Below are 26,294 nucleotides of genomic sequence, written 5' to 3'. Positions count from 1 at the left end.
TTAAAAAAGCCTTGCAGTATTCAACTCTTATATTTTATTTTGTTTATTAAGCCACTTTATTTCTTACTTTGGAAAGAATGGTTGAGAAAATAAGCATTGAACATGATCCTTCTAAAAAATAAAGCTGGTACACACTGTTGATAATCACAAAGACAGTGGTGCCATAATTGTATACTTTTATGAAAAGCTTTCAGAGATTCTTTGGGCTGGGCTGAAGAACTGAAGATCATTTCCCCATTCTTGTCATCCTCTTCTTTGAATTAACTAAAACTTGGTAGTAACCAGATAATTGTTGCTCAGAGTTCTGTCAAGAATTTTATTGATGTTCCTTTCATCTTTTGCCTATAGATTTCATCAAATCTCTCATTCTGAGCCGCAGTGAAGTGGTTTTTCCAATCCCCCACAGTTCCTAGAAGAGAAAAATCAAGACGAGGTTGTCACTCTGAAAGTTTCTGTGACCCAACAACATGCCTGCCTTACTCCATCTACCCTTCAGAGCATACCCACCCACTGCAGCTCTCTGCTCTGAGAAGGGCCCTGGGGTGCTCTGTGCAGGGGGTAGGCTCCTAGCTCGGGCAGACAATTTATGCAAACGCACTGGTGCCTTGGCCACACCTGTGGAATATTCACATGATAGACTACTGCACAGAAACGAAAAGGAATGAACTACAGACACAGCCCCATGAAGGAATCTCAAAATACTACATTGAGTGACCAGACACAAGAAGGTACATACTGTATTATTTCATTTATATGAAGTCCAAGAACAGGCAAAATCAATCTATATTGACAGAAATGAGAATGATGGTTGTATCTGAGGGTGGAGATAGACAGAAAAGGACCATGAGAAGGAACTTTTTTTTTTTTTTTTTGAGTCTCTGGATTAAGCTGTATTTGAAACCTCTGGTTGAAGTTTTTTGCTTAATCTTCTTTAAAAATTTTTTTTAAATTAGCATATAGTGTATTATCAGCCCCAGGGATACCAGTTTACACACTTCATAGCACTCACCATAGCACATACCCTCCCCAATGTCCATAACCCAACCACCCTCTCCATACCCCACCTCCCCCAGGAAACACTCAGTTTGTTTTGTGAGATTAAGAGTCTCTTAGGGTTTGTCTCCCTCCCGATCCCATTTTGTTTCACTCTTTCCTTCCCTACCCCCCAAGCCCCCACTTTGCCTCTCAAATTCCTCATATCAGGGAGATCATATGATAATTGTCTTTCTCTGATTGACTTATTTCACTCAGCATAATACCTGCTAGTTTCATCCACATCATTGCAAATGGCAAGATTTCATTTCTTTTGATGGTTGCATAGTATTCCATTGTATATAGATACCACATTTTCTTTATCCATTCATCTGCTGATGGACATCAAGGTTCTTTCCATAGTTTGGCTATTGTGGACATTGCTGCTATAAATGTTCGGGTGCACATGCCCCTTTGGATCACTACATTTGTATCTTTAGGGTAAGTACCCAGTAGTGTGATTGCTGGGTCATAGGATAGCTCTATTTTCAACTTTTTGAGGAACCTCTGTGCTGTTTTCCAGAGTGGCTGCACCAGCTTGCATTCCCACCAACAGTGTAGGAGTGTTCCCCTTTCCCCAAATCCTCTCCAGCGTCTGTCATTTCCTGCCTTGTTAATTTTAGCCGTTCTGACTGGTGTGAGGTGCTATCTCATTGTGGTTTTGATTGTATTTCCGTGATTCTGAAGGATGCTGAGCATATTTTCATGTGTCTGTTGGCCATCTGGATGTCTTCTTTGCAGAAATGTCTATTCATGCCCTCTGCCCATTTCTTGATTGGATTATTTGTTCTTTGGGTGTTGAGTTTGGTGAGTTCTTTATAGATTTTGGATACTAGCCCTTTATCTGATATGTTGTTTGCAAATATCTTCTCCCATTCTGTCAACTGACAGAATTTGTCAACTGACAATATTTGTCTTTTGGTTTTGTTGACTGCTTCCTTTGCTGTGCAAAAGCTTATGATCTTGAGGAAGTCCCAATAGTTCATTTTTGCCCTTGCTTCCCTTGCCTTTGGCAATGTTTCTAGGAAGAAGTGGCTGCAGCTATGGTCGAAGAGGTTGCTGTTCTCCTCAAGGATTTTGATGGATTCCTTTCTCACATTGAGGTCCTTCAACCATTTTGAGTCTATTGTTGTGTGTGGTGTAAGGAAATGGTCCAGTTTCATTTTTCTGCATGTGGCTGTCCAATTTTCCCAACACCATTTGTTGAAGAGACTGTCTTTTTTCCATTGGACATTCTTTCCTGCTTTGTCAAAGAGTAGTTGACCATAGAATTGAAGGTCTAGTTCTGGGCTCTCTATTCTGTTCCACTGATCTATGTCTCTATTTTTGTGCCAGTACCATGCTGTCTTGATGATGACAGCTTTGTAATAGAGCTTGAAGTCCGCAATTGTGATGCCACCAACTTTGGCTTTCTTTTTCAACATTCCTCTGGCTATTTGAGGCCTTTTCTGATTCCATATAAATTTTAGGATTATTTGTCCCATTTTCTTTGAAAAAAAAAATGCATTAAACATGTAGATTGCTTTAGGTAGCATAGACATTTTCACAATATTTGTTCTTCCAATCCATGAGCATGGAACATTTTTCCATTTCTTCATGTATTCCTTAATTTCTTTCATGAGTACTTTATAGTTTCCTGAGTACAGATTCTTTGCCTCTTTGGTTAGATTTATTCCTAGGTCTCTTATGATTTTGGGTGCAATTGTAAATGGGATTGATTCCTTAATTTCTCTTTCTTCTGTCTTGTTGTTGGTGTATAGAAATGCAACTGATTTCTGTGCATTGATTTTATATCCTGACACTTTACTGAATTCCTGTATGAGTTCTAACAGTTTTGGAGTGGAGTTTTGGGTTTTCCACATAAAGTATCATATCATATGCAAGGAGTGATAGTTTGGCTTTTCCTTTGCTGATTTGGATGCCTTTAACTTCTTTTTGTTGTTTGAGTGTTGAAGCTAGGACTTCTAGTACTATGTTGGAATAGCAGTGGTGATAATGGACATCCTTGCCATCTTCCTGACCTTAGCGGAAAAGATCTCAGTTTTTTCCCATTGAGGATGATATTTTCACTGTGGGTTGTTCATAGATGGCTTTGATGATCTTGAGGAAGGTATCCTCTATCTCTACACTTTGAAGAGTTTTGACCAGGAAAAGATGCTATATTTTGTCAAATGCTTTTTCAGCATCTATTGAGAGTATCATATGGTTCTTGTTCTTTCTTTTACTAATGTGTTGTATCACATTGATTGATTTGTGGATGTAGAACCAACATTGCAGCAGGAATAAATCTCACTTGGTCATGGTGAATAATCCTTTTAATGTACTGTTGAATCCTATTGGCTAGTATTTTGGTGAGAATTTTTGCATCTGTGTTCATCAAGGTTATTAGTCTATAATTCTCTTTTTTGAAGGGGTCGTTGGTGTTAGGATCAAGGTAATGCTGGCCTCATAAAATGAGTTTGGAAGTTTTCCTTCAAGTTCTATTTTTTGGTACAGTTTAAGGAGAATAGGAATTAATTCTTTTAATGCTTGGTAGAATTCCCCTGGGAAGCCATCTGTCCCAGGGCTCTTGTTTGTTGGGAGATTTTTGATGACTGTTTCAATCTCCTTACTGATTATGGGTCTGTCCAGGTTTTCTATTTCTTCCTGATTCAGTTTTAGTAGTTTATATGTCTTTAAGAATGCATCCATTTCTGGGGCACCCGGGTGGCTCAGTGGGTTAAAGCCTCTGCCTTCGGCTCAGGTCGTGATCTCAGGGTCCTGGGATCGAGCCCCGCATCGGGCTCTCTGCTCAGCTGGGAGCCTGCTTCCTCCTCTCTCTCCGCCTGCCTCTCTGCCTACTTGTGATCTCTGTCTGTCAAGTAAATAAATAAAATCACCTTTTTTTTAAAAAAAAAAGAATGCATCCATTTCTTCCAGATTGTCAAATTTGCTGGCATGTAGTTACTCATAATATGTTCTTATAATTGTTTGTATTTCTTAGGTGTTGGTTGTGATCTCTCCTCTTTCATTCATGATTTTATTTATTTTGTCCTTCCTCTATTCTTTTTGATAAGTCTGGCCATGGGTTTATCAATCTTATTAATTCTTTCAAAGAACCAGCTTTATTTTATCGATTTGTTGTACTGTTCTTTTGGTTTCTATTTCATTGATTTCTGCTCTGATCTTTATTATTTCTTTTCTCCTGCTGGGTTTAGGCTTTCTTTGTTGTTCTTTCACCAGCTCCTCTAGGTATAGGGTTAGGTTGTGTATTTGAGACCTTTCTTGTTTCTTGAGACAGGCTTCTATGCTATATAGCTTCCTCTCAGGACCACCTTTGCAATGTCCCACAGATTTTGAATGGTTGTGTTTTCATTTTCACTTGTTTCCATGAATTTTTAAATTCTTCTTTAATTTCCTGGATGACCCATTCATCCTTCAGTGAGATGCTCTTTAGCCTCCATGTATTTGAGTTCCTTCCATCTTTCCTCTTGTGATTGAGTTCTAGCTTCAGAGCATTGTGGCTTGAAAATATGCAGGGAATGATCCCAATCTTTTGGTACCAATGGAGACCTGATTTGTGACCCAGGATGTGATCTCATCTGAAGAATGTTCTATGCGCACTAGAGAAGAACGTCTATTCTGTTCCTTTGGGATGGAATGTTCTGAATATATCTGTGATGTCCATCTGGTCCAGTATGTCACTTAAAGCCTTTATTTCCTTGCTGATCTTTTGCTTGGATGATCTGTCCATTTGAGTGAGTGGGGGTGTTAAAGTCCCCTACTATTATTGTCAATGTGTTTCTTTGAGTTTGTTATTAATTGGTTTATATAGTTGGCTCTTCCCATGTTAGGGACATAGATATTTAAAATTGTTAGATCTTCTTGTTGGACAAACTCTTTGAGTATGATATAGTGTCCTTCCTCAACTCTTATGGCTTAAAATCCAATTGATCTGATATAAGGATTGCCACCCCAGCTTTCTTCTGATGTCCATTAGCATGGTACATTGTTTTCCACCCCCTCACTTTAAATCTGGAGGTGTCCTTGGGTCTAAAATGAGTTTCTTGCAGACAGCATATTGATGGGTTTTGTTTTTTTTTATCCATTCTGATATCCTGTGTCTTTTGATTGGGGCATTTAGCCCGTTTAGTAATTCAGAGTAACTACTGAGAGATATAAATTTAATGCCATTGTATTGCCTGTAAGGTGACTGTTACTGTATATTGTCTCTGTTCCTTTCTGGTCTACTACTTTTAGGCTCTCTCTTTGCTTATAGGACCCCTTTTAATATTTCCCGTAGGGCTGGTTTGGTGTTTTCAAACTCTTTTAGTTTTTATTTGTCCTGGAAGCTTTTTATCTCTCCTTCTGTTTTCAGTGATAACCTAGCTGGATATAGTATCCTTGGGTGCATATTTTTCTCATTTATTGTTCTGAATATATCATGCCAGTTCTTTGTGGCCTGCCTGGTCTCTGCAGATCACAGCCCAAGGTGCTTTCAGGATTTTCTCTTTGTCACTAAGACTAGTAAGTTTTACTATTAGATGACGGGCTATGAAGCTATTCTTATTGATTTTGAGGGGGGTTCTCTGTGCCTCCTGGATTTTGATGCTTGTTCCCTTTGCATATTAGGGAAATTCTCTACAATAATTTGCTCTAATATACCTTCTGCCCCCTCCCCTTTCTTCTTCTCTGGAATCCAATTATTTTAATATTGTTTCATCTTATGATATCACTTATCTCTCAAATTCTTCCCTCATGGTCCAGTAGTTATTTGTCTCTCTTTTGCTCAGCTTCTTTATTCTCCATCATTTGGTTTTCTATATCACTAATTCTCTCTTCTGCCTCATTTATCCCAGCAGTAAGAGCCTCCATTTCTTATTGCACCTCATTAATAGCTTTTTTGATTTCAGCTTGATTAGATTTTAGTTCTTTTATTTATCCAGAAAGGGCTTTTATTTCTCCAGAAAGGGTTTCTCTAATACCATCCATGACTTTTTTGAGCCCAGCTAGCACCTTGAGAATAATCATTCTGAAGTCTAGATCTGACATATTACTAATGTCTGTATTGTTTAGGTTCCTAGCCTTCAGTACAGGCTCTTGTTCTTTTTTTTTTTTTTTTTTGTGATGAGTTCTCCTGCCTTGTCATTTTATCCAGATAAGAATATATGAATGAGAGAATAAAATACTAAAAGGGTGGAAAAGACCCCAGGAAAATGTATGTTAACCAAATCAGAAGAGATCCCAAATTGTGGGGAGAAGAAAGGGGGTAAAAAGACATTAAAAAATGGGAGGAGGAGTCAAGATGGCGGAGAAGTAGCAGGCTGAGACTACTTCAGGTAGCAGGAGATCAGCTAGATAGCTTATCTAAAGATTGCAAACACCTACAAATCCAACGGGAGATCGAAGAGAAGAAGAACAGCAATTCTAGAAACAGAAAATCAACCACTTTCTGAAAGGTAGGACTGGCGGAGAAGTGAATCCAAAGTGACGGGAAGATAGACCGTGGGGGGAGGGGCTGGCTCCCGGCAAGCTGCGGAGCAAGAGAGCACAAAATCAGGACTTTTAAAAGTCTGTTCCGCTGAGGGACATTGCTCCAGAGGCTAAACCGGGGTGAAGCCCACGCGGGGTCAGCGTGGCCTCAGGTCCCACAGGGTCATAGAAGGATTGGGGGTGTCTGAGTGTCACAGAGCTTACAGGTATTAGAACGGGGAAGCCGGCTACAGAGACAGAGCCGAGGAGTGAGCTCTCAGCTCGGGGTTACCTTGAACCGGTCGCAGGCTCAGTCAGCTTGGAGTGTGGCCAGAGGCCAGGGTGACGGGAGTAATTGGGCGCTGTTCTCTGAGGGCGCACCGAGGAGTGGGGCCCCGGGCTCTCTGCTCCTCCAGGCCGGAGACTGGGAGGCCGCCATCTTCATTCCTGTCCTCCGGAACTCTATGGAAAACGATCAGGGAACAAAAGCTCCTGAAAGCAAACCCGAGTGGTTAGGGAGCCCGGCCCCTGGTAAGGGCGGTGCAATTCCGCCTGGGACAAAGACACTTGAGAATCACTACAACAGGCCCCTCCCCCAGAAGATCAACAAGAAACCCAGCCAGGACCAAGTTCACCTACCAAGGAGTGCAGTTTCAATACCAAGGAGAGCAACGGAATTCCAGAGGAGGAGAAAGCAAAGCACGGAACTCATGGCTTTCTCCCCATGATTCTTTAGCCTTGCAGTTAATTTAATTTTTTTTTCTTTTTCAAATTTTTTTTCTCTTCTTCTGCTAAATTTTTTTAACTGCTAAACGTTTTTTTAACTAGTTTATCTAATATATATATATATGTATATATATGTATTCCTTTTTAAATTTTTTTTTATTTGTTTTCTTTTTTAAATTGTTTCTTTTTTTTTTTTCTCTTTTCTTTCTGAACCTCTTTTTATCCCCTTTCTCCCCCCTCACGATTTGGGATCTCTTCTGATTCGGTTAAAGCATATTTTCCTGGGGTTGTTGCCACGCTTTTAGTATTTTACTTGTTCCTTCATATACTCTTATCTGGACAAAATGACAAGGTGGAAAAATTCACCAAAAAAAAAAGAATAAGAGGCAGTACCAAAGGCTAGGGACCTAATCAATACAGACATTGGTAATATGTCAGATCTAGAGTTCAGAATGATGATTCTCAAGGTTCTAGCCGGGCTCAAAAAAGGCATGGAAGATATTAGAGAAACCCTCTCGGGAGATATAAAAGCCCTTTATGGAGAAATAAAAGAACTAAAAACTAACCAAGTTGAAATCAAAAAAGCTATTAATGAAGTGCAATTAAAAATGGAGGTTCTCACTGCTAGGATAAATGAGGCAGAAGAAAGAATTAGCAATATAGAAGACCAAATGACAGAGAATAAAGAAGCTGAGCAAAAGAGGGACAAAGAGCTCCTGGACCACAAGGGGAGAATTCGAGAGATAAGTGACACCATAAGATGAAACAATATTAGAATAATTGGGATTCCAGAAGAAGAAGAAAGAGAGAGGGGAGCAGAAGGTATATTGGAGAGAATTATTGGAGAGAATTTCCCCAATATGGCAAAGGGAACAAGCATCAAAATCCAGGAGGTTCAGAGAACCCCCCTCAAAATCAAGAAGAATAGGTCGACACCCCGTCACCTAATAGTAAAATTTACAAGTCTTAGTGACAAAGAGAAAATCCTGAAAGCAGCCCGGGAAAAGAAGTCTGTAACATACAATGGTAAAAATGTTAGATTGGCAGCAGACTTATCCACAGAGACCTGGCAGGCCAGAAGGAGCTGGCATGATATATTCAGAGCACTAAATGAGAAAAACATGCAGCCAAGAATACTCTATACAGCTAGGCTATCATTGAAAATGGAGAGATTAAAAGCTTCCAGGACAAACAAAAACTGAAAGAATTTGCAAACACCAAACCAGCTCTATAGGAAATATTGAAAGGGGTCCTCTAAGCAAAAAGAGACCCTAAAAGTAGTAGATCAGAAAGGAACAGAGACAATATACAATAACAGTCACCTTACAGGCAATACAATGGCTCTAAATTCATATCTCTCAATAGTTACCCTGAATGTTAATGGGCTAAATGCCCCAATCAAAAGACACAGGGTGTCAGAATGGATAAAAAAACAAAACCCAGCTATATGTTGCCTACAAGAAACTCATTTTAAACCGGAAGACACCTCCAAATTTAAAGTGAGGGGGTGGAAAAGAATTTACCATGCTAATGGATATCAGAAGAAAGCTGGGGAGGCAATCCTTATATCAGATCAATTAGATTTTAAACCAAAGACTATAATTAGAGATGAGGAAGGACACTATATCATACTCAAAGGATCTGTCCAACAAGAAGATCTAACAATTTTAAATATCTATGCCCCTAATGTGGGAGCAGCCAACTATATCAACCAATTAATAACTAAATCAAAGAAACACATCAACAATAATACAGTAATAGTAGGGGACTTTAACACTCCCCTCACTGAAATGGATAGATCATCCAAGCAAAAGATCAACAAGGAAATAAAGGCCTTAAATGACACACTGGACCAGATGGACATCACAGATATATTCAGAACATTTCATCCCAAAGCAACAGAATACACATTCTTCTCTAGTGCACATGGAACATTCTCCAGAATAGACCACATCCTCGGTCCTAAATCAGGTCTCAACCGGTATCAAAAGATTGGGATCATTCCCTGCATATTTTCAGACCACAATGCTCTGAAGCTAGAACTCAATCACAAGAGGAAATTTGGAAAGAACCCAAATACATGGAGACTAAACAGGATCCTTCTAAAGAATGAATGGGTCAACCAGGAAATTAAAGAAGAATTGAAAAAATTCATGGAAACAAATGATAATGAAAACACAATGGTTCAAAATCTGTGGAACACAACAAAGGCAGTCCTGAGAGGAAAATATATAGCGGTACAAGCCTTTCTCAAGAAACAAGAAAGGTCTCAGGTACACAACCTAAGCCTACACCTAAAGGAGCTGTAGAAAGAACAAGAAAGATACCCTAAACCCTTTAGGAGAATAGAAATCATAAAGATCAGAGCAGAAATCAATGAAATAGAAACCAAAAAAACAATAGAACAAATCAACGAAACTAGGAGCTAGTTCTTTGAAAGAATTAATAAGATTGTTAAACCCCTGGCCAGACTTTTCAAAAAGAAAAGAGAAAGGACCCAAATAAATAAAATCATGAATGAAAGAGGAGAGATCACAACTAACACCAAAGAAATACAGACAATTATAAGAACATATTATAAGCAACTCTACGCCAACAAACTTGACAATCTGGAAGAAATGGATGCATTCCTAGAGACATATAAACTACCATAACTGAACCAGGAAGAAATAGAAAGCCTGAACAGACTCATAACCAGTAAGGAAATTGAAACAGTCATCAAAAATCTCCAATCAAACAAAAGCCCAGGGCCAGATGGCTTCCCGGGGGAATTCTACCAAACATTTAAGGAAGAACTAATTCCTATTCTCTGGAAACTGTTCCAAAAAATAGAAATGGAAGGAAAACTTCCGAACTCATTTTATGAGGCCAGCATCACCTTGATCCCCAAACCAGAGAAGGATCCCACTGTAAAAGAGAATTACAGACCAATGTCCTTGATGAACACAGATGTGGAAATTCTCACCAAAATACTAGCCAATAGGATGCAACAGTACATTAAAAGGATTATTCACCGTGACCAAGTGGGATTTATTCCAGGGCTGCAAGGTTGGTTCAACATCCGCAAATCAATCAATGTGATAAAACACATTAATCAAAAGAAAGAATAAGAACGATTGATACTCTCAATAGATGCTGAAAAAGCATTTGACAAAGTACAGCATCCCTTCCTGATCAAAACTCTTCAAAGTGTAGGGATAGAGGGCACATACCTCAATATTATCAAAGCCATCTATGAACAACCCACCGCAAATATCATTCTCAATGGAGAAAAACTGAAAGATTTTCCGCTAAGGTCAGGAACACGGCAGGGATGTCCATTATCACCACTGCTATTCAACATAGTACTAGAAGTCCTAGTCTAAGCCATGAGACAAAAAGGAAATTAAAAGCATCCAAATTGGCAAAGAAGAAGTCAAACTATCACTCTTCACAGATGATATGATAGTATATGTATAAAACCCAAAAGACTCCACTCCAAAACTGCTAGAACTTGTACAGGAATTCAGTACAGTGTCAGGATATAAAATCAATGCACAGAAATCAATTGCATTTCTATACACCAACAACAAGACAGAAGAAAGAGAAATTAAGGAGTCAATCCCATTTACAATTGCACCCAAAACTATAAGATACCTAGGAATAAACCTAACCAAAGAGGCTAAGAATCTATACACAGAAAACTATAAAGTACTCGTGAAAGAAATTAAGGAAGACACAATGAAATGGAAAAATGTTCCATGCTCCTGGATTGGAAGAATAAATATTGTGAAAATGTCTATGCTACCTAAAGTAATCTACACATTTAATGCAATTCCTATCAAAGTACCATCCATTTTTTTTCAAAGAAATGGAACAAATAATCCTAAAATTTATATGGAACCAGAAAAGACCCCGAATATCCAACGGAATATTGAAAAAGAAAGCCAAAGTCGGTGGCATCACAATTCCGGACTTCAAGCTCTATTACAAAGCTGTCATCATCAAGACAGCATGGTACTGGCACAAAAACACACTCCTCGATCAATGGAACAGAATAGAGAGCCCAGAAATAGACCCTCAACTCTATGGTCAACTAATCTTTGACAAAGCAGGAAAGAATGTCCAATGGAAAAAAAGCCTCTTCAATAAATGGTGTTGGGAAAATTGGACAGCCACATGCAGAAAAATGAAATTGGATCATTTCCTTACACCACACACGAAAATAGACTCAAAATGGATGAAGGACCTCAATGTGAGAAAGGAATCCATCCAAATCCTTGAGGAGAACACAGGCAGCAACCTCTTCGACCTCAGCCACAGCAACATCTTCCTAGGAACATCACCAAAGGCAAGGAAAGCAAGGGCAAAAATGAACTATTGGGATTTTATCAAGATCAAAAGCTTTTGCACAGCCAAGGAAACAGTTAACAAAACCAAAAGACAACTGACAGAATGGGAGAAGATATTTGCAAACGACATATCAGATAAAGGGCTAGTGTCCAAAATCTATAAAGAACTTAGCAAACTCAGTACCCAAAGAACACGTAATCTAATCAAGAAATGGGCAGAATTCATGAACAGATATTTCTGCAAAGAAGACATCCAGATGGCCAACAGACACATGAAAAAGTGCTCCATATCACTCGGCATCAGCGAAATACAAGTCAAAAGCACAATGAGATACCACCTCACACCAGTCAGAGTGGCTAAAATGAACAAGTCAGGAAATGACAGATGCTGGCGAGGATGCGGAGAAAGGGGAACCCTCCTACACTGTTGGTGGGAATGCAAGCTGGTGCAACCACTCTGGAAAACAGCATGGAGGTTCCTCAAAATGTTGAAAATGGAACTACCCTATGTCTTAGCAATTGCACTACTGGGTATTTACCCTGAAGATACAGACGTAGTGATCCGAAGGGGCACGTGCACCCGAATGTTTATAGCAGCAATGTCTACAATAGCCAAACTATGGAAAGAACCTAGATGTCCATCAACAGATGAATGGATAAAGAAGAAGTGGTATATATACACAATGGAATACTATGCAGCCATCAAAAGAAATGAAATCTTGCCATTTGCGACAACGTGGATGGAACTAGAGGTATCATGCTTAGCGAAACAAGTCAATTGGAGAAAGATAACTATCATATGATCTCCCTGATATGACGGAGAGGAGATGCAACATGGGGGGTTAAGGGTGTAGGAGAAGTGTAAAGGAAACAAGATGGGATTGGGAGGGAGACAAACCATAAGTGACTTTTAATCTCACAAAACAAACTGAGGGTTGATGGGGGGAGGGGGGTTGGTAGAGGAGGTTGGGGTTATGGACATTGGGGAAGGTATGTGCTATGGTGAGTGCTGTGAAGTGTGTAAACCTGGCGATTCACAGACCTGTACCCCTGGGGATAAAAATATATGTTTAAAATAAAATAAAATTAAATTAAATTAAAAAAACTAAAAAATATATATCTATTAGACTGGTGAATAGAACAGAGTCATCCATTTGATTTTGGGTGTATTTTGGTCTCTTAGAAGAAACTACCTCCCACAATCTTAAAGAAAGAAAAACTTATATATGTACATAAAATAAGGGTAAATATGATGAAGTGATGGAATATGACTATAAAGATGAAAATTAAAAAAATTCTAAAAAAGTAATTGGTATGATAATTTGGTTGGAAAAAGCAAGAAAAGAAAGTGGAGAGGATTTGTTCAGGCTGGAGACTAGAGCAAAGCCCTTTTCAAGATTATGGTATATTTTGATCTATTAGAGGAAATTGTTTCCCAAAAATTTTTAGAAGAAAAAAACCATATATGTATACAAAAAAGAAAGTTAGATACAATGAACGACAAAATATGACTATAATAATGAAAGTTTACAAAGACTTTTTAAAGAAAGGTATTGTTAAGATAAACTAGTTAAAAAACGTTAAAAGAGGAAAGAGGAAAAGTTAGAAAATTAGAAAAAGAAAAAATAAAATTAAAAAAATTTAATTAACTTTGCAAGACTAATGAAACATGGGGAAAACGCCATGAATTCCATGCTTTCCCTTCCCCTCCTCTGGAATTCCACTGTTCTTCTTGATCAGTGAGCTTGGTCTCAGCTGGATATTCTTGCTGACCTTCTGGGGGAGGGGCTTTTTGTAGTGATTCTCAAATGCCTTTTCCTGTGGTGGATTTGCACTGCCCTTGCCAGGGGCCAGGCTAAGTAATCTGCTTGGGTTCACATTTGGAAGTTTTGTTCCCTGAATGCTTTTTGTAGAGCTCTGGAGGACAAGAATGAAATTGGCGGCCCTCCCAGTCTCTAGCCCAGAGGAGCTGAGAGCTTGGGGCCTCACTCCTCAGTGTGCCCTTGGAAAAAAGTAGTCAATCACTCCTATCTCCCTGGTCTCCGGCTGTTCTCCGAGCTCACCTGGCTTGTGACTGAGCGTTCTGTCTCTGGCACATGGCCACGTTTGGAATCTCCAAACCCAGCAGATTCCTGCCACACTGCTCCTCCAGTGGCGGAAGGTGGATCTTCCTGGATATGCCACTTTGAGCAGGGGTCCCTGCTCAAAGAGCATTGGCCTGACGGATCACAATTTAAGGTAACCCAAGCTAAGAGCTCATTCCTTGGCTTGGTCTCTGCAGCCAGCTTCTGCACTCTGATACCTGGGAGCTCTGCCACACTCAGACACCCCTGATTCTTCTGTGACCCCGTGGGACCGGAGACCACACTGTCCCCATGAGGGCTCCACCTCCACTTAGCCTCTGGAGCAATGGCCCTCAGTGAAGCATACTTCTAAAAGTTTGGATTTTATGCTCCATTGCTCCATTGCTTGCCAGGAACTGGCCCCTTCCCCTGCAGTATCTCTTCCCGTGGCTTTGGATTCACTTTTCCACCTTTCAGAAAGTGGTCGATTTTCTGTTTCCAGAATTGCTGATCTTCTGCTCTTTGATCTACTGTTGGGTTTGTAGGTGTTTGGAATGGTTTGATAACTATCTAGCTGAACTCCTGTGACGTGATGTCATCTCAATCTGCTACTCCTCTGCCATGTTGAATCTCCTCAAGAAGGAACTTTTGAGACATGGGAATGTTTCATATCTTGATTGGGATGCTGGTTATATGGGTGCATAAGTTTTTCAACACATTCACTGTATACGTACTTCAAAGCTGTGCCTTTTTTGGTACGTTAGTTACATCTCAACAACAACAAAAAACTTTTAGGAAAATGTGAATGAGATACTACTGTATATATATGAGCTTTTTCACTAAGCAGTTAACTATTAAAATGTTAAAAAAAGAAAATACTCTGTCCTCCCTTTGCCTCTTCTGGAAAGTTGTGCAACAGAAATAAAAGCATTAGGACATAAGAACACACATAGAAAGATGTTTACTGTAGCATTATTCAAAAAGATAATAAAAAGTAATAGTAATGCCCTTCACTAGGGGAATAGTTGAAGGAGTTATGATGCATCTATCCATACTCTGGTACAACATGAGACCATTAAAAATAGTGGGTTACATGGACCTACATGACTTGCCCTGGAGGTATATCTGATATTCTGGTAAATGAAGGTATATATTATGACCACATTTAGCCATCATCATGGTATATATCTTTGTTTGCACATGTATGTACCTGAGGGAATGAGGGTATATAGAAAGATATGTATGGATCTAAAGAAGGGCTTCTTGTGAAATCATTGCTATTGATTATCTGAAGAGGAAAGAAATGGTATTGTTTGGTTTGTTTCACTAGCATGGATGCTGTTGTAGATTCTAAAATGCAACAAAATGCTTCTCCCTCTGTGCTCTCCCCTCCCTCAAATAAATAAATAAAATATTTTTAAAAAGGTGGGGGGCATCTGCGTGACTCAGTGGGTTAAGTGTCTAGGGTCCAGGGATTGAGCCCTACTTCAGTCTTTCTGCTCAGTGGAGAGTCTGCTTCTCCTTCTGTATTCTCCCTCTCTCTCAAATAAATAAATAAATAAAATCTTAAAAAATAAAAGAAAATGTAACAAAATAAACTAATAAAAAAAGAAGACAAGTTGCAAAGCAGTAGCACATCATGGTTCTTCTGGTGTGAAAAGAAGTGCCCATTTTGGTTTGTTTGTTTGTTTTTAGAGAGAGAGAGAAAAGGGAGGAAGGGCAGAGGGGGAGAGAGAGAGAGAGAGAGAGAGAATCTCAAGCAGGCTCCATGCCCACAGAACACACTGTGGGGCTTGATCTCACAACCCTGAGATCATGACTGAATCGAAATCAAGAGTTGTCCTCATAGAAGAGGAAAAGAATCTGGTACCTGTCTTTTATCTCCCACCATCCCTTCATATGGTCAAACCAAGAACCCCAACCCACTGTAACAGACACAGGAAACAGAACAGTCTACAAAACAGAAGAGACTGCAAAAGAATCACCCAGAGCCTCAGATAGGTCCCGAGTCCTGATGTGTTTGAGTTGGAGGGTGATGTGGTACTATACAGCCTTGGAGTAATTTATCTAATTTACCTAAAGTGGCTTCATATTTAATGTCTATAATAAATTGTGTATATATTGTGTATATAAAAAATATTGGGACAAGGATACTCTTTGGAATGCAGGTGACTCTACAGGTCAAGTGACCCAGAATAAAGGCTTTCACATCGGGTGAAGGATGTTTGCTGGGATTGTGGGTATTCACTCTGAGCTCAGTCAGCCTACTCTTCCCAGTCCCAGTCTGAGGTAGGACACACTTAAGGAGGAACACAACCTTCTAAGGGGCCAAAATGTTATGCTTGATTCCTAAACTGAACTTACCTAGAGCGGGCAAGCAAAGATGTGAAGGATTATTCTTTACCTTTTCTGCTTATGAAGGTTTCAAAATACTCTTCCCAGGTACCAGGGTCAGGAAGAATTTGATTCATCCTTTGGAAATGGTAATAGGAAACCATGCAGTCTTTGGCATTTCGAGCTACATAAAGGAACTTTGGGATACGGAGAGAGGTGGGCAAAAGATAGTAAGAAAAGTGAATTTTCACAGAATTCACTCAGGTGAATTCCATGACAAGAGCAGCTTTGCACACTTGGCTCTGCTCTCCTTTGCCAGCAGTTCAACTTAGCTGGTGACCCCCTCTTCCTCTGGCTGTCCTGCTGTTCTGCTGATTCTCCTCTTTAATCAAGCTCAGTCCTAGTACATAGCCTGACTCCTGATTGGCCCTTTAGTTTTCAGGCTCCCACCATTCTCTAGCAGCGATGACATCAGACAGAAACTTCCACGTGCATGCTGATGATCCTCCTAAAACCTTCCTGTCCATTTCCTGGAAAAGCAGGATGGCTTCATGATCTCATCCCCCCCCCCCCCCCGCCCCGTTCTCATCAACTCTATTATTATTTTCATCAACTTCAAAGCATCCTGTTTAGGTTTCATTTTGACAACAACCTTGTATCCTTTTACCTTCCCAGCTTTTCCCTTTATCCCAATTTGACCTTTAATCTCATCATGACTACTAAGTACTTGACTCCCTTTCTGACAGCATGAATCCTGAGCTGGCCTCATTGAGTAGCTACCTCACATCCATGACTAGTCATTTCATAGGGATGCTGGTTTTTTTTTAAACCCTAAAACAGTTCTCAGTTGAGAATGATTTTGCATACAAGGGGGTATTTGGCAATGCCTGGAAGTGTTTTTGCTTTTACAACTGGGGGTGACAGTGCTACTGGTATCAAATGAATAAAGGGCAGGGGTGCTGCTCAACATTGTACAATACTCAGGACAGCCCCTTGCCCCATCCCACCCGCCAAAGGAATTATCTGGTCCAAAATGTCAATAGTGCCATTTTCTGTATTCTGATGCTTTGAATCGGAACCATTGCTTACCTTGCTATTGCCTTGCAGACCCTGGATAGACTGCCCCTACCAGTTTTAGCTGATTACTACAGGTATTAACAACTCACTATCAAGCTCACTTTTTACAAGCAAGCCAACCAGTCCCGAGCCTACACCTCCCTTATTATCCACTTGCTCTATTTACCCCAGAGCCAGGACCACAGCCATCTATGCCCTGGAGCCTGCAGAAATCAACCAAACTACCCAATCCTAAACCTGATTACCTGTCTCACCCATTCCCTCCCTTGGAAACTACAATAAAGGCTCTTGCCCACAATTTACCCTTACCTTCTCTGCCTCCTGAACGACCCTGGTGCTTCTCAGTTGTGAGGGGCCCATCACTGCTTGGTAATCATTTTATTAATCTTTCCTCTCATGTTTCTCCCCTCCAGCCATAAGACTCTTCTTTCTCTCCTCAAAACTCCATCCCATTTCCCCCTGCAAGTTCATTAATTCTCTCTTCCACTGTGTTTATTCTGCACTTCGTTGAATTTTTGTGTGGGAGTGGATTTTTTTTAAATTCTTTTTTTTCCTTAGAAATTGAAAGGGCTAAAAAGAAAGAAACAAATCAACCGATGTGAAATAGCCACAGGTGATCAATAACACATTTTGTGAAAGATTCATGACAATAGATGGCAACAGTAGCTGTTTTCATGGCAACCTCACATCCCACAAACACCAAAATGAAATTCCGTTGTCAGGGCTTGGTTTCTACCTCCAGTTTTGTGGTGGTAGTTTTAGGTGCAAGGAACACGATCTTCCTAAGATTGGTGCTTTGCATGCCAAAGCAGAGACCGTGGTGATGAAGCTGACGGCCACAAGCCTGGGGACAGCAGGAGGGAGAGAAGCCTTCGCTTCTGGGGGTGAGTCCTGCAGGTGCAGCTCGGGAGGAGTGGAAGCCCTGCCCTAGGCCAGCAGACCAAGTAGCAAGCAGGGAGATGAAGTGGTATGGGGCACCTCCTCCCTCAACCATGGTGGGCTTTCTGCCCCCATGGCCACCCAGCTGCCACCCACGAAATTTTCTAACCTGCTCCAGTACCCTGGTGCCTTCGAGGCCCCAGTGTGCACCATGCCCTCCCCCATCCCCTGGGGAGAGCCACCCGAGGGTTGGCAAACCAGAGACCTGTTGCTGAATTTTTATAGCAAATGCTTTTATCTTGTTTCAGTTACAGAAATCCTATTTGTTTAATTTAATAAGAAATTCCATTTTAAAAATAGTGTCCTTTTTAAATTTTTGATTTAGTATTTCATTTACTTACACAACTTCAACATTCTTCTTTTGTTTCTATATCTGATCATTTTAATATCCGAAATCCTTGAGGTATAACCCTGCTGGTTGCGCTTTTTGCAACTCTCTTTCTTGTGCTGGCTTGCTCCTTGGCGTATTTTATAATGTGAGGGGGTGAACTCAAGCGGGAATTCTGCTGCCCAGGCTGAGGCTATGTCCTCCCTGTGTTTGTTTCTGTGGGTCATTCTGGGGATGTTGGCAATGGTAACCACCAAGCTAGTTTTTTAGCTTGGGGCTTTTTGGACAATTCAAGTATTACAACATTGACTCTCCTTTCTTGAGAGTAGAAGCTTATGGCCACATATTCTCAGGGCAGCTGAGGGCCCAGGTCAAGCAAAGAGGTTTCCTCGTGTCTGCCTTGGCCCCCTCCCCCTATCCATTGAAGATGAAATCCTTCAGCTGTCCCACCTTCGGTTCCTCACTTTTCTGGTTCCTTCTGCTCTGGGCTTTGACCACATGTAGTCACTGAAAGTCATGCTGCTGGATTCTCCAGGTCATCAAATAAACCACAGCACAGCTCTAGTCTCAGTGGCCTCTTCTCTAGTTCCAACTCCCTCTTTATTGTCGAACTTAGGGATTTCCTTTACTCTCTCTGGATCTCAGTTACACACTTACAAAGGGAACTTTTTTGTGTTATGTATTATTGCTAGGTGTTTCATACAGAAGGTTTTAGGGAACTTAGTCAGTCATAATCCAGAAATGGAGGTTCTTATTCCCTTATGCAACTTCACTGAAAGGACTCACAGAATTGCTATTGTTCCCTAGAAATACACTCTTCCGAGCCCTTTGTTCCCTTCATTCCCACCTTTGAGAAAACTTTCCTACCAATGTTGGCCAACACCTTAGTTTCTCCCCTCACCTGCATGCACTCTACAGCTGCTCGCTTGTTATTCACTCAGCAAACACATTTTGAACATCCTCTGTGTGGCAGGGACTGATTAGGTACTAGAGTGCAGAATAAATAAGGTCCCCAAGTAAATAAAGCTAAGAGCCCAGAGTTCACCAGAAGCTAAGGCCAAATGTTCCTCTTAAGTAATATAGCTCCTTCTATTTACCCTTTTAAATGATCTTCAGGAATTTTTTCTTTCCCCTCAGTTTTTCTTCTCTGCTCTAACTCTTAATTACCCACACCCTTGGGTCACTGGACACTCATTATCTCTAGTTCTCTCCAAAAATTCAGTCTGACTTTTGCCTCCATGTCTTGCTTGAAAACCATTCAGGTAAATATCCTGAAGAGTACAGAGAAAACTTTACATCTGCTCTTATTGCTGATCAGCAGTCAACACTTCAGAGATGGTGGAGGAGTAAATATGATGACATTGTTGTGAGTTAGGGAGTGGGGGCTTTGCTCCCAGGAGACCTAGTCTACTGCGAGCCCCAAGGGAAACTGTTGCTGTCTTACCTTGCAGTTGTTTTCCCAGAAAGATGGAGGTAACAACTGAGTTGGAAGGTGAGTCCTTAGTATCCGTGGAGAGGGCATTGCTTTGTCTTTTTCCACCCCTTTAAAGTAAATCAAGAGAAAACATCGGCATAGTACAAGTATTGCATGGGGCAAGTTACATTCTGGGCTCTGTCCCGAATGTTCCATCACCTCCCATCTTTCTCCTTATATCTTGACTTTCCTTTGGAATTTCATAATGAGATTATAGAGATTACCATCACTTCTCTAGATTCCCACAGCTTCAGAGCTGGAAGGGAGCTTATATTAATCTGTCACTTTCAGGATGAGGAGATGGAAGCTGAGAATGGACAAGCTAGGTCTTATGGCAGAGCTGGGGGGTTCGATCTCAAGACCCTGAGATCTCGACTGGAGCCAAAATCAAGAGTTGGATGCTTAACTGATTGAACTACCCAGGTGCTCCTGGGGTGTTTCCCAGCCCTGCTCTCAGTGAGCAGTCACATATGCAATACTTTTGATGTCAAACAGCTTTGTAGCTGGAAGTTGGTGCAGGTGGTATGGAAGGAGGCCTGGGAGGGAGGCTATGTGGGGCACAAGCTTGCACAATAGGCAGCAGTGTCTGTCTGCTCCTGAACCCTCTGTGGATGGTTGGTATACCTGACCAAGACCCATCAGTCTGTAGCCCTTATCTCCAGTGGCAGGGACCATCTACCCTGAAATAAAAGCACTGCCCAGCTGATCTCCACCTGGCCTCTGTCTATTTGTGGCTGGAAAGACCATAAATCCTATAACTGTTTGTAACATTTTTGGACATGGGGCACCTTGGGTTTTAAAGAACCATCTTGGTTTATGTATAATGGGCCATGCTGGGCTATTGGTTATCATCCTTTCCTGAATTCTGCAGCTGCTGGCATTGCCTTGAGAGAAGCTCTCTCTTGTTTCTTATGCTAACTTAGTGACAGCACATTCTGCTCCTCACTGCCAAGAATCCCTCACTAGAAATCATGCTTTGACTTTTCATTCTCTCTAATCTCCCAAATTGTCAGAAGTAAGGCAGTGGTGGCAGGGGTGGGATGTAGATGTGAGATCAAAAGCTGGGCTTGGATAACCTAGGGAACCCATACCCTTGAGGTGGTCAATAATACCTAACACTTAATAGGATCCACTCTGTGCCAGGCACTGCTCTGAGCTTTCTACACACATTAACTCATTTAATCCTCACAATGACTTTTTGAGGTAGGCACTAATTCTACTGACATTTTGCATCTGAGGAAACTGTAACACAGAGAGGGTAAGTAACTTGTTAAAGGTCACTGAGTGAGTGGTGGCGTCAGGACTTAAACCCTGGTTGTCTTTAACCATTATGCAATCCTGCTGCTCAAGGCATCAAAAGACCAGACACCAACAAAAATGGAAGGCCCTGATGACACAGAGTGAGATCAGAGTTAAGCAGGAAGACAGTGCCCTTTGTGGGGGGTCAGAGCCCCACAGGTAGTTCAGAGAAGGCATCAGACCAGGCGCTGCTCTTAGTAATAAGCTAATGGTCAATCAGATAGACAGGAACTGAGGACCAGAGGAGTCTGAGCAGCAGGGTAAGTAGAACCATAAGGACAAGCAAATGCCTCAGGGCTGTTCTAACTTGGACACATTCTTGTGCATGTTTCAGGTCTTATGCATGTCAGATCAAGAATTTATTCTATTTCAACGCATTGGTAGATTTATCAGATCTCTTCTCTGTCCACAATTGCTCCAAATTAGACTTCAACATCCGACTTGTATTGTCTATAATTCAGTAGCTCTAGCTAGGTGAGTTTCCAATTTTTTTTATTTTGCTGACCTATGCAATGCTGAAACATAGAGAAGTAGGCCTCCCTCTTATCCTTGTTCCAAAAAATGCTTCCAGCAGCTGGAATGGCTTCTTTCATATTTTGGTTGTCTTTTGTCTTTTTTTTTTTTTTTTTTTGGTGTGAAGAAAAAAATTTCTAGGTTGAGTATTACCTTAAAAAAATTTCCCTACAGAACAGAAATGGTTGGCTGCAAATGCATTATGTTTGCTAATTATCTGGTACTTCCTTGGCTGGACTGAGCATTTGTATGGGTGGAGTGAGGAGAAGAAAGAATGAATTGTTCCATAAATAACTCTCCAACCTCTCTGTGTGTTGTACAGCAGCAATGGTCAGAGGGAGAATTTAAGAAGAAAATAAGGCAGATTCCTTTTTACTTGGTGATTTGCTTTTGGCAAATAACCTTAGGTAATATGTAGAAAGAATCAGGAAGGGAAAAAGGAGGAGGAAACACATGGTTATAGAAATGAGAATGAGAGAGACAATGGGGGGGGAGGAAAAAGAGACAAAATAGAGGAGAGAATAAGACAGAGACAGGAGAGAGAAGAAGAGAAAGGAAGGAGAGCCTCCAGGATCTTCAGTAGGTGAATGAATACACTATGGCACATCTAAGCAATGGAATAGTATTCAGCACTGAAAACAAAAGAGCTCTCAAGCCATGAGAAGACATAGAAGAAACTGAAACGCACATTACTAAATGAGAGAAGCCAGTCTGAAAAGGCCACATACTGTATGATTTCAACTATATGACATTCTGGATAAGGTAAAACTGGAGACTGCGAACAGATCAGTGGTTGTCAGGGGTTGAGGAGTAGGGAGGGTGAACAAGTGGCTCACAGAGGATTTTTAGGGGAGTGTAACTACTCTGTATCGTAGTACAGTGCTGGATCCAGGTCATGTATGTTAGTACAAATCCATAGAATATACAACATCCAGAGCAAATCCTGTTGTGAACTATGGGCTTTGGGTGATTATGACATGTCTGTGTAGGCTCATCAACTGTAACAAATACACCATCTGGGAGAGAAGACTGTGCATGTGTGGGAAATTCTGTGCCTCTACTTTGTTGTAAGCCTAACACTGCTCTAAATAATAAACTTTTAAAAGAAGAGAGAGAAAGGAACCAGGGTAGGAAGTGGGGAGCTCTCACCAGAGGGCTGGGGTGGCCGAGCCCACTCAATGAAAGGATGGCGGTGTTGAATGATGGCTCTCTGACATTTCTCCACATCTCCATTCTGCTCAATCATGTCCAAAATTTCCTGAATCCATGTGGTGCCTGGGGCCCAAGTGGAAAAGACAACAAGAAGAAACTGGTTAGACAATCAGTCTTGAGTGTCCTGGGGAGGAAAGGGAATGTAGAGACTGATGGTGTTTGGTCCTACCTCCCCTCAGGTCAGGATCCTGTCAGCCACAACAGGTGGACATCCATGCGGGAAAAACCCACAAGGTCTCTTATGGAGAGAAAGAGCAGCAGAGGCAAAGCCACACAACACTGTCACCCAAGAGCAGTCCATGACAAAGCACAGCAGGCTGGGTTCTCTAATGCCATTATGTTTGACCCTGGATAAACCCGGGAACACGAAGCATTCCAGGATCGCCTTGTCATGGGACAGTGAGAAGGAGCAGCTTTCCTTGAATGAGTGCAAACACCATATGAAGGGGGATTCTTACTGATGTGAACAACCCTTGCTGACTCTGCAAGCCAAAGTCTGGTTGTTCCCCGGGTCCCAGAGTCACCTGATTTAAGATAGGTACAGATGAGAAGATCATCTGGCTTGGCCTCAAAGTTCTGGATCTGGCTCCAGTTGTCCACAGTGCTAGCCTGCAAGGGGATCCCCGAGACCTCTCTCAGTTGTAGCTGTCCCTCCAATGCTGCAGCCAGGGCCATACTGTCTTGCAATGGGAGGGGAAGTCCTAGCGGGCAGAGGATGGAGGGGACTTTTAAAACAATGTAGTAAAATACACATAACATAAAATTTACCATTTAAGCCTTTTTAAGTACACAGTTCAGTGGCATTAAGTACATTTCCAGTGTTGTGCAGCCATCACCAACATCCATGTCCAGAACTTTTACATCTTCCCAACTATGTCATTAAACACTAACACTCCATTGCTCCTTTCCTACCATCCCCTTCTACTTTCTGTCTCTATGAATTTGTCTACTCTAGATCCTTCAAATCAATAGACTCATACAGTATTTGTCCTTTTGTGATTGACTTATTTCACTCAACATAATGTCTCTCGAGTTCATCCATGTTGTAACATGGGTTAGAATTTCCTTCCTTTTTGAGGCTGAATAATGTTCCATTCTGTGTATATGCCACATTTTGTTTGTCCATTCATCCATACATGGACACTTGGATTGCTTCTAACTTTTGGCTTTTGTAAGTAATGCTGCTAGAACATGCCTTTCAATTCTTTGGTATTGGAATTGCTGGGTCATATGGTAATTTCACATTTAAGTTTTTGAGAAATTGCCATGCTGTTTTCCACAGCAGCCTACACCCTTTAACATTCCCACCAGAAAGGCACAGGTGTTCTAATTTCTTCACATCCTTGCCAACACTTGTTATTTTCTGTTTATTACTTTATTTTATTTATTAAGTACATGTTTTAAAAATTTTTAAATTTCTATGATAGTCATCCTAATAGGTATGAGATGATATTGCTCTGTGGTTTTGATTTTCATTTCCCTAATGATTAGTGATGCTGAGTGTCTTTCCATGTGCCTGTGTGTCACTCATATATCTCTTTTGGAGAAGTGTCCATTTCAATCTTCTGCCCATGTTTTGAATTGGGTTTTTTTGCTTTAAATGAACAAAACGAGGAAGCCAGGAGTAGTGGGCCATATTACTCCAGAATAATTGGCTATTGAGATAGCCATGTGCTGGGCTTAGAGCCCAAACTCATTTTAAGTGTTGCATAAAATGACTCTAGAGCTAAAAGGATCCTTACAGGAGATGTAATAGTACATACTTACTGGAAGTCGAATAAAAGAATCTGACCCAGCCTTTCCAGGGAGTGGGTGAGAAGGAGTTAGTGCCACATTGTGAGGATTGTTTTTGAGGTGGCTTCTACTTTTAGACCGAGTCAAGTCCCTTAGAATGGAGACTGTGTTTTCAGAAATGAAAGATGAACTATTTCAAAAAAATTTCAAGGGTTAAGTAGCGACTGTGTTGACAATATGTCAAAGAAGTGGAGTTTGGATGATACTGAAATTACTGTGTGATCAACTTTAAGAGAAAGGAGAGAATTAACATTTTTTACAGTCCTTCTATGTTAGATCTCTTAAAGCTTTTTACCCCCTCTTTTAATTCATATTACAATTTTACTAGGAGGGAATAATTTATACTCATAAATGTGAGGGAGCTAGGAGTCATATGATCAATAACTTGTCCAGGGTTGCAGCCAGTGTCTTTCTGAAAATTTCATATTCTTTTTAAAAAAAATTACCCCTCCTGTCTTTTATTGTGAGTGTATATATGTACCAGAAAATTTGGAATAAGCCCAAATGTATGAAGAAAAATTCATCACCTAGGAATTATTATTTTGATGTATTTCTATTTTTTCAAATATATATATATATGAAAACAAAAATATAATCTACAATATAAATGTACCCCAAAAAGATGGGGCTCAGAGAACTTCCAGGTTGATGAATACGTGGAGTTGCTGGGAGAGCAGTGTCCTTGGAGAGAGCATAGAATCTCTGTGCTCCTTACCATATACATTGTCCTGTGCATCTCTTCCATCTGGCTGTTCCTGAGTTATATCCTTTTATAATGGTCTAGTAATCTAGTAAGTAAAGTGTTTTCCCAAGTTCTGTGAAGCACTCTAGCAAATTAATCAAATTTAAAAAAGGGGTCATGAGAACCTTCAATGTAAAGGCGGTTAGTCAGAAACACATGCTCTAACCTGAACTTGTGATTGACATCTGAAGTCAGGGTTGGGGGGCAGTCTTGTGGCACTGAGCCTTTAACCTGTGGGATCTGATGCTATCTCCAAGTAAAGAGTGTCAGAATTGAATGGCTGGTATCCAGAGAATGGGAGGATTGCTTGGTGTGGGGAACTTCCACCCTCTACCCCAAATCTGGTCACAGAAGTATAAAGTTTGCTATCTAAGTAACATGAAGGAGAGCACAGGAAGAGTTTTTCCTTTACAGGCACAAAGGCACAAAAATTCCCACTTGAGCAACCAGCTGGAAGCTTTGTCATCCCTCCAGGTCAGATCATATAATGCATGGCCTCCTTTGTGAAGCTGTCTCTGACTCCATGGACAGAAAGAGTGCCTTCTCACAGGACCTTGTAGCATTTTGTATGTAGATTTTATAGTTCTTACTCCACTGTCCTAAAATTACTTGTTTTTATGTCCAACCCTGCTGGAGCTCAGGGACCTGGTCCAATCCCCTTTGCAGGCTCAACATGTAGGGGAAGATCTGAGTGGGAAGGAGAGATGGTATTACAGGACAGTGATTTTGGAGGTTTTTGCCTCTGGGTCCTGAATTTCTAGGCTTTATACTGTTAGGTTGGTCTGTATTGGTTACAAATACCTTCTATTTTTTGGGTTCCTTAAAATACTCTCTGGTTTTAGTTAATAATTTCTATTTATACAGCAGTACATATATTACCATAGTAAAAATTTAAAAAGAAATCAGTAAGTTAAGGATTTCTTTTAAGCTATATTCTTACCTTCAAGCTCCAGCGGAGAATCAGCAGCCCAAAGTCCTG

At 40.8% G+C, this 26,294-nt stretch overlaps 1 protein-coding gene across 1 annotated transcript; it reads right to left on the bottom strand.

The window, feature by feature from the left end:
• Positions 1-295: 295 nt before the first annotated feature.
• On the bottom strand, positions 296-26,294 carry SULT1C2 (sulfotransferase family 1C member 2). Its single transcript, XM_032842417.1, has 6 exons — positions 26,256-26,294; positions 23,304-23,481; positions 22,717-22,842; positions 19,726-19,823; positions 16,008-16,134; positions 296-409 (listed from the first exon to the last, which is right to left on the bottom strand). The coding sequence occupies exons 2-6, from the start codon at positions 23,452-23,454 to the stop codon at positions 297-299; spliced, it is 615 nt and encodes a 204-aa protein (XP_032698308.1). The 5' UTR covers positions 23,455-23,481; positions 26,256-26,294; the 3' UTR covers position 296.

Source organism: Lontra canadensis, unplaced genomic scaffold (genome assembly GCF_010015895.1).
Source record: "Lontra canadensis isolate GAN:19392208 unplaced genomic scaffold, GSC_riverotter_1.0 scaffold130, whole genome shotgun sequence".
Classification (NCBI taxonomy): domain Eukaryota; kingdom Metazoa; phylum Chordata; class Mammalia; order Carnivora; family Mustelidae; genus Lontra; species Lontra canadensis.
The sequence above is the reverse complement of the archived record's forward strand: the minus strand, read 5'-3'. Positions and strand labels throughout refer to the sequence as shown.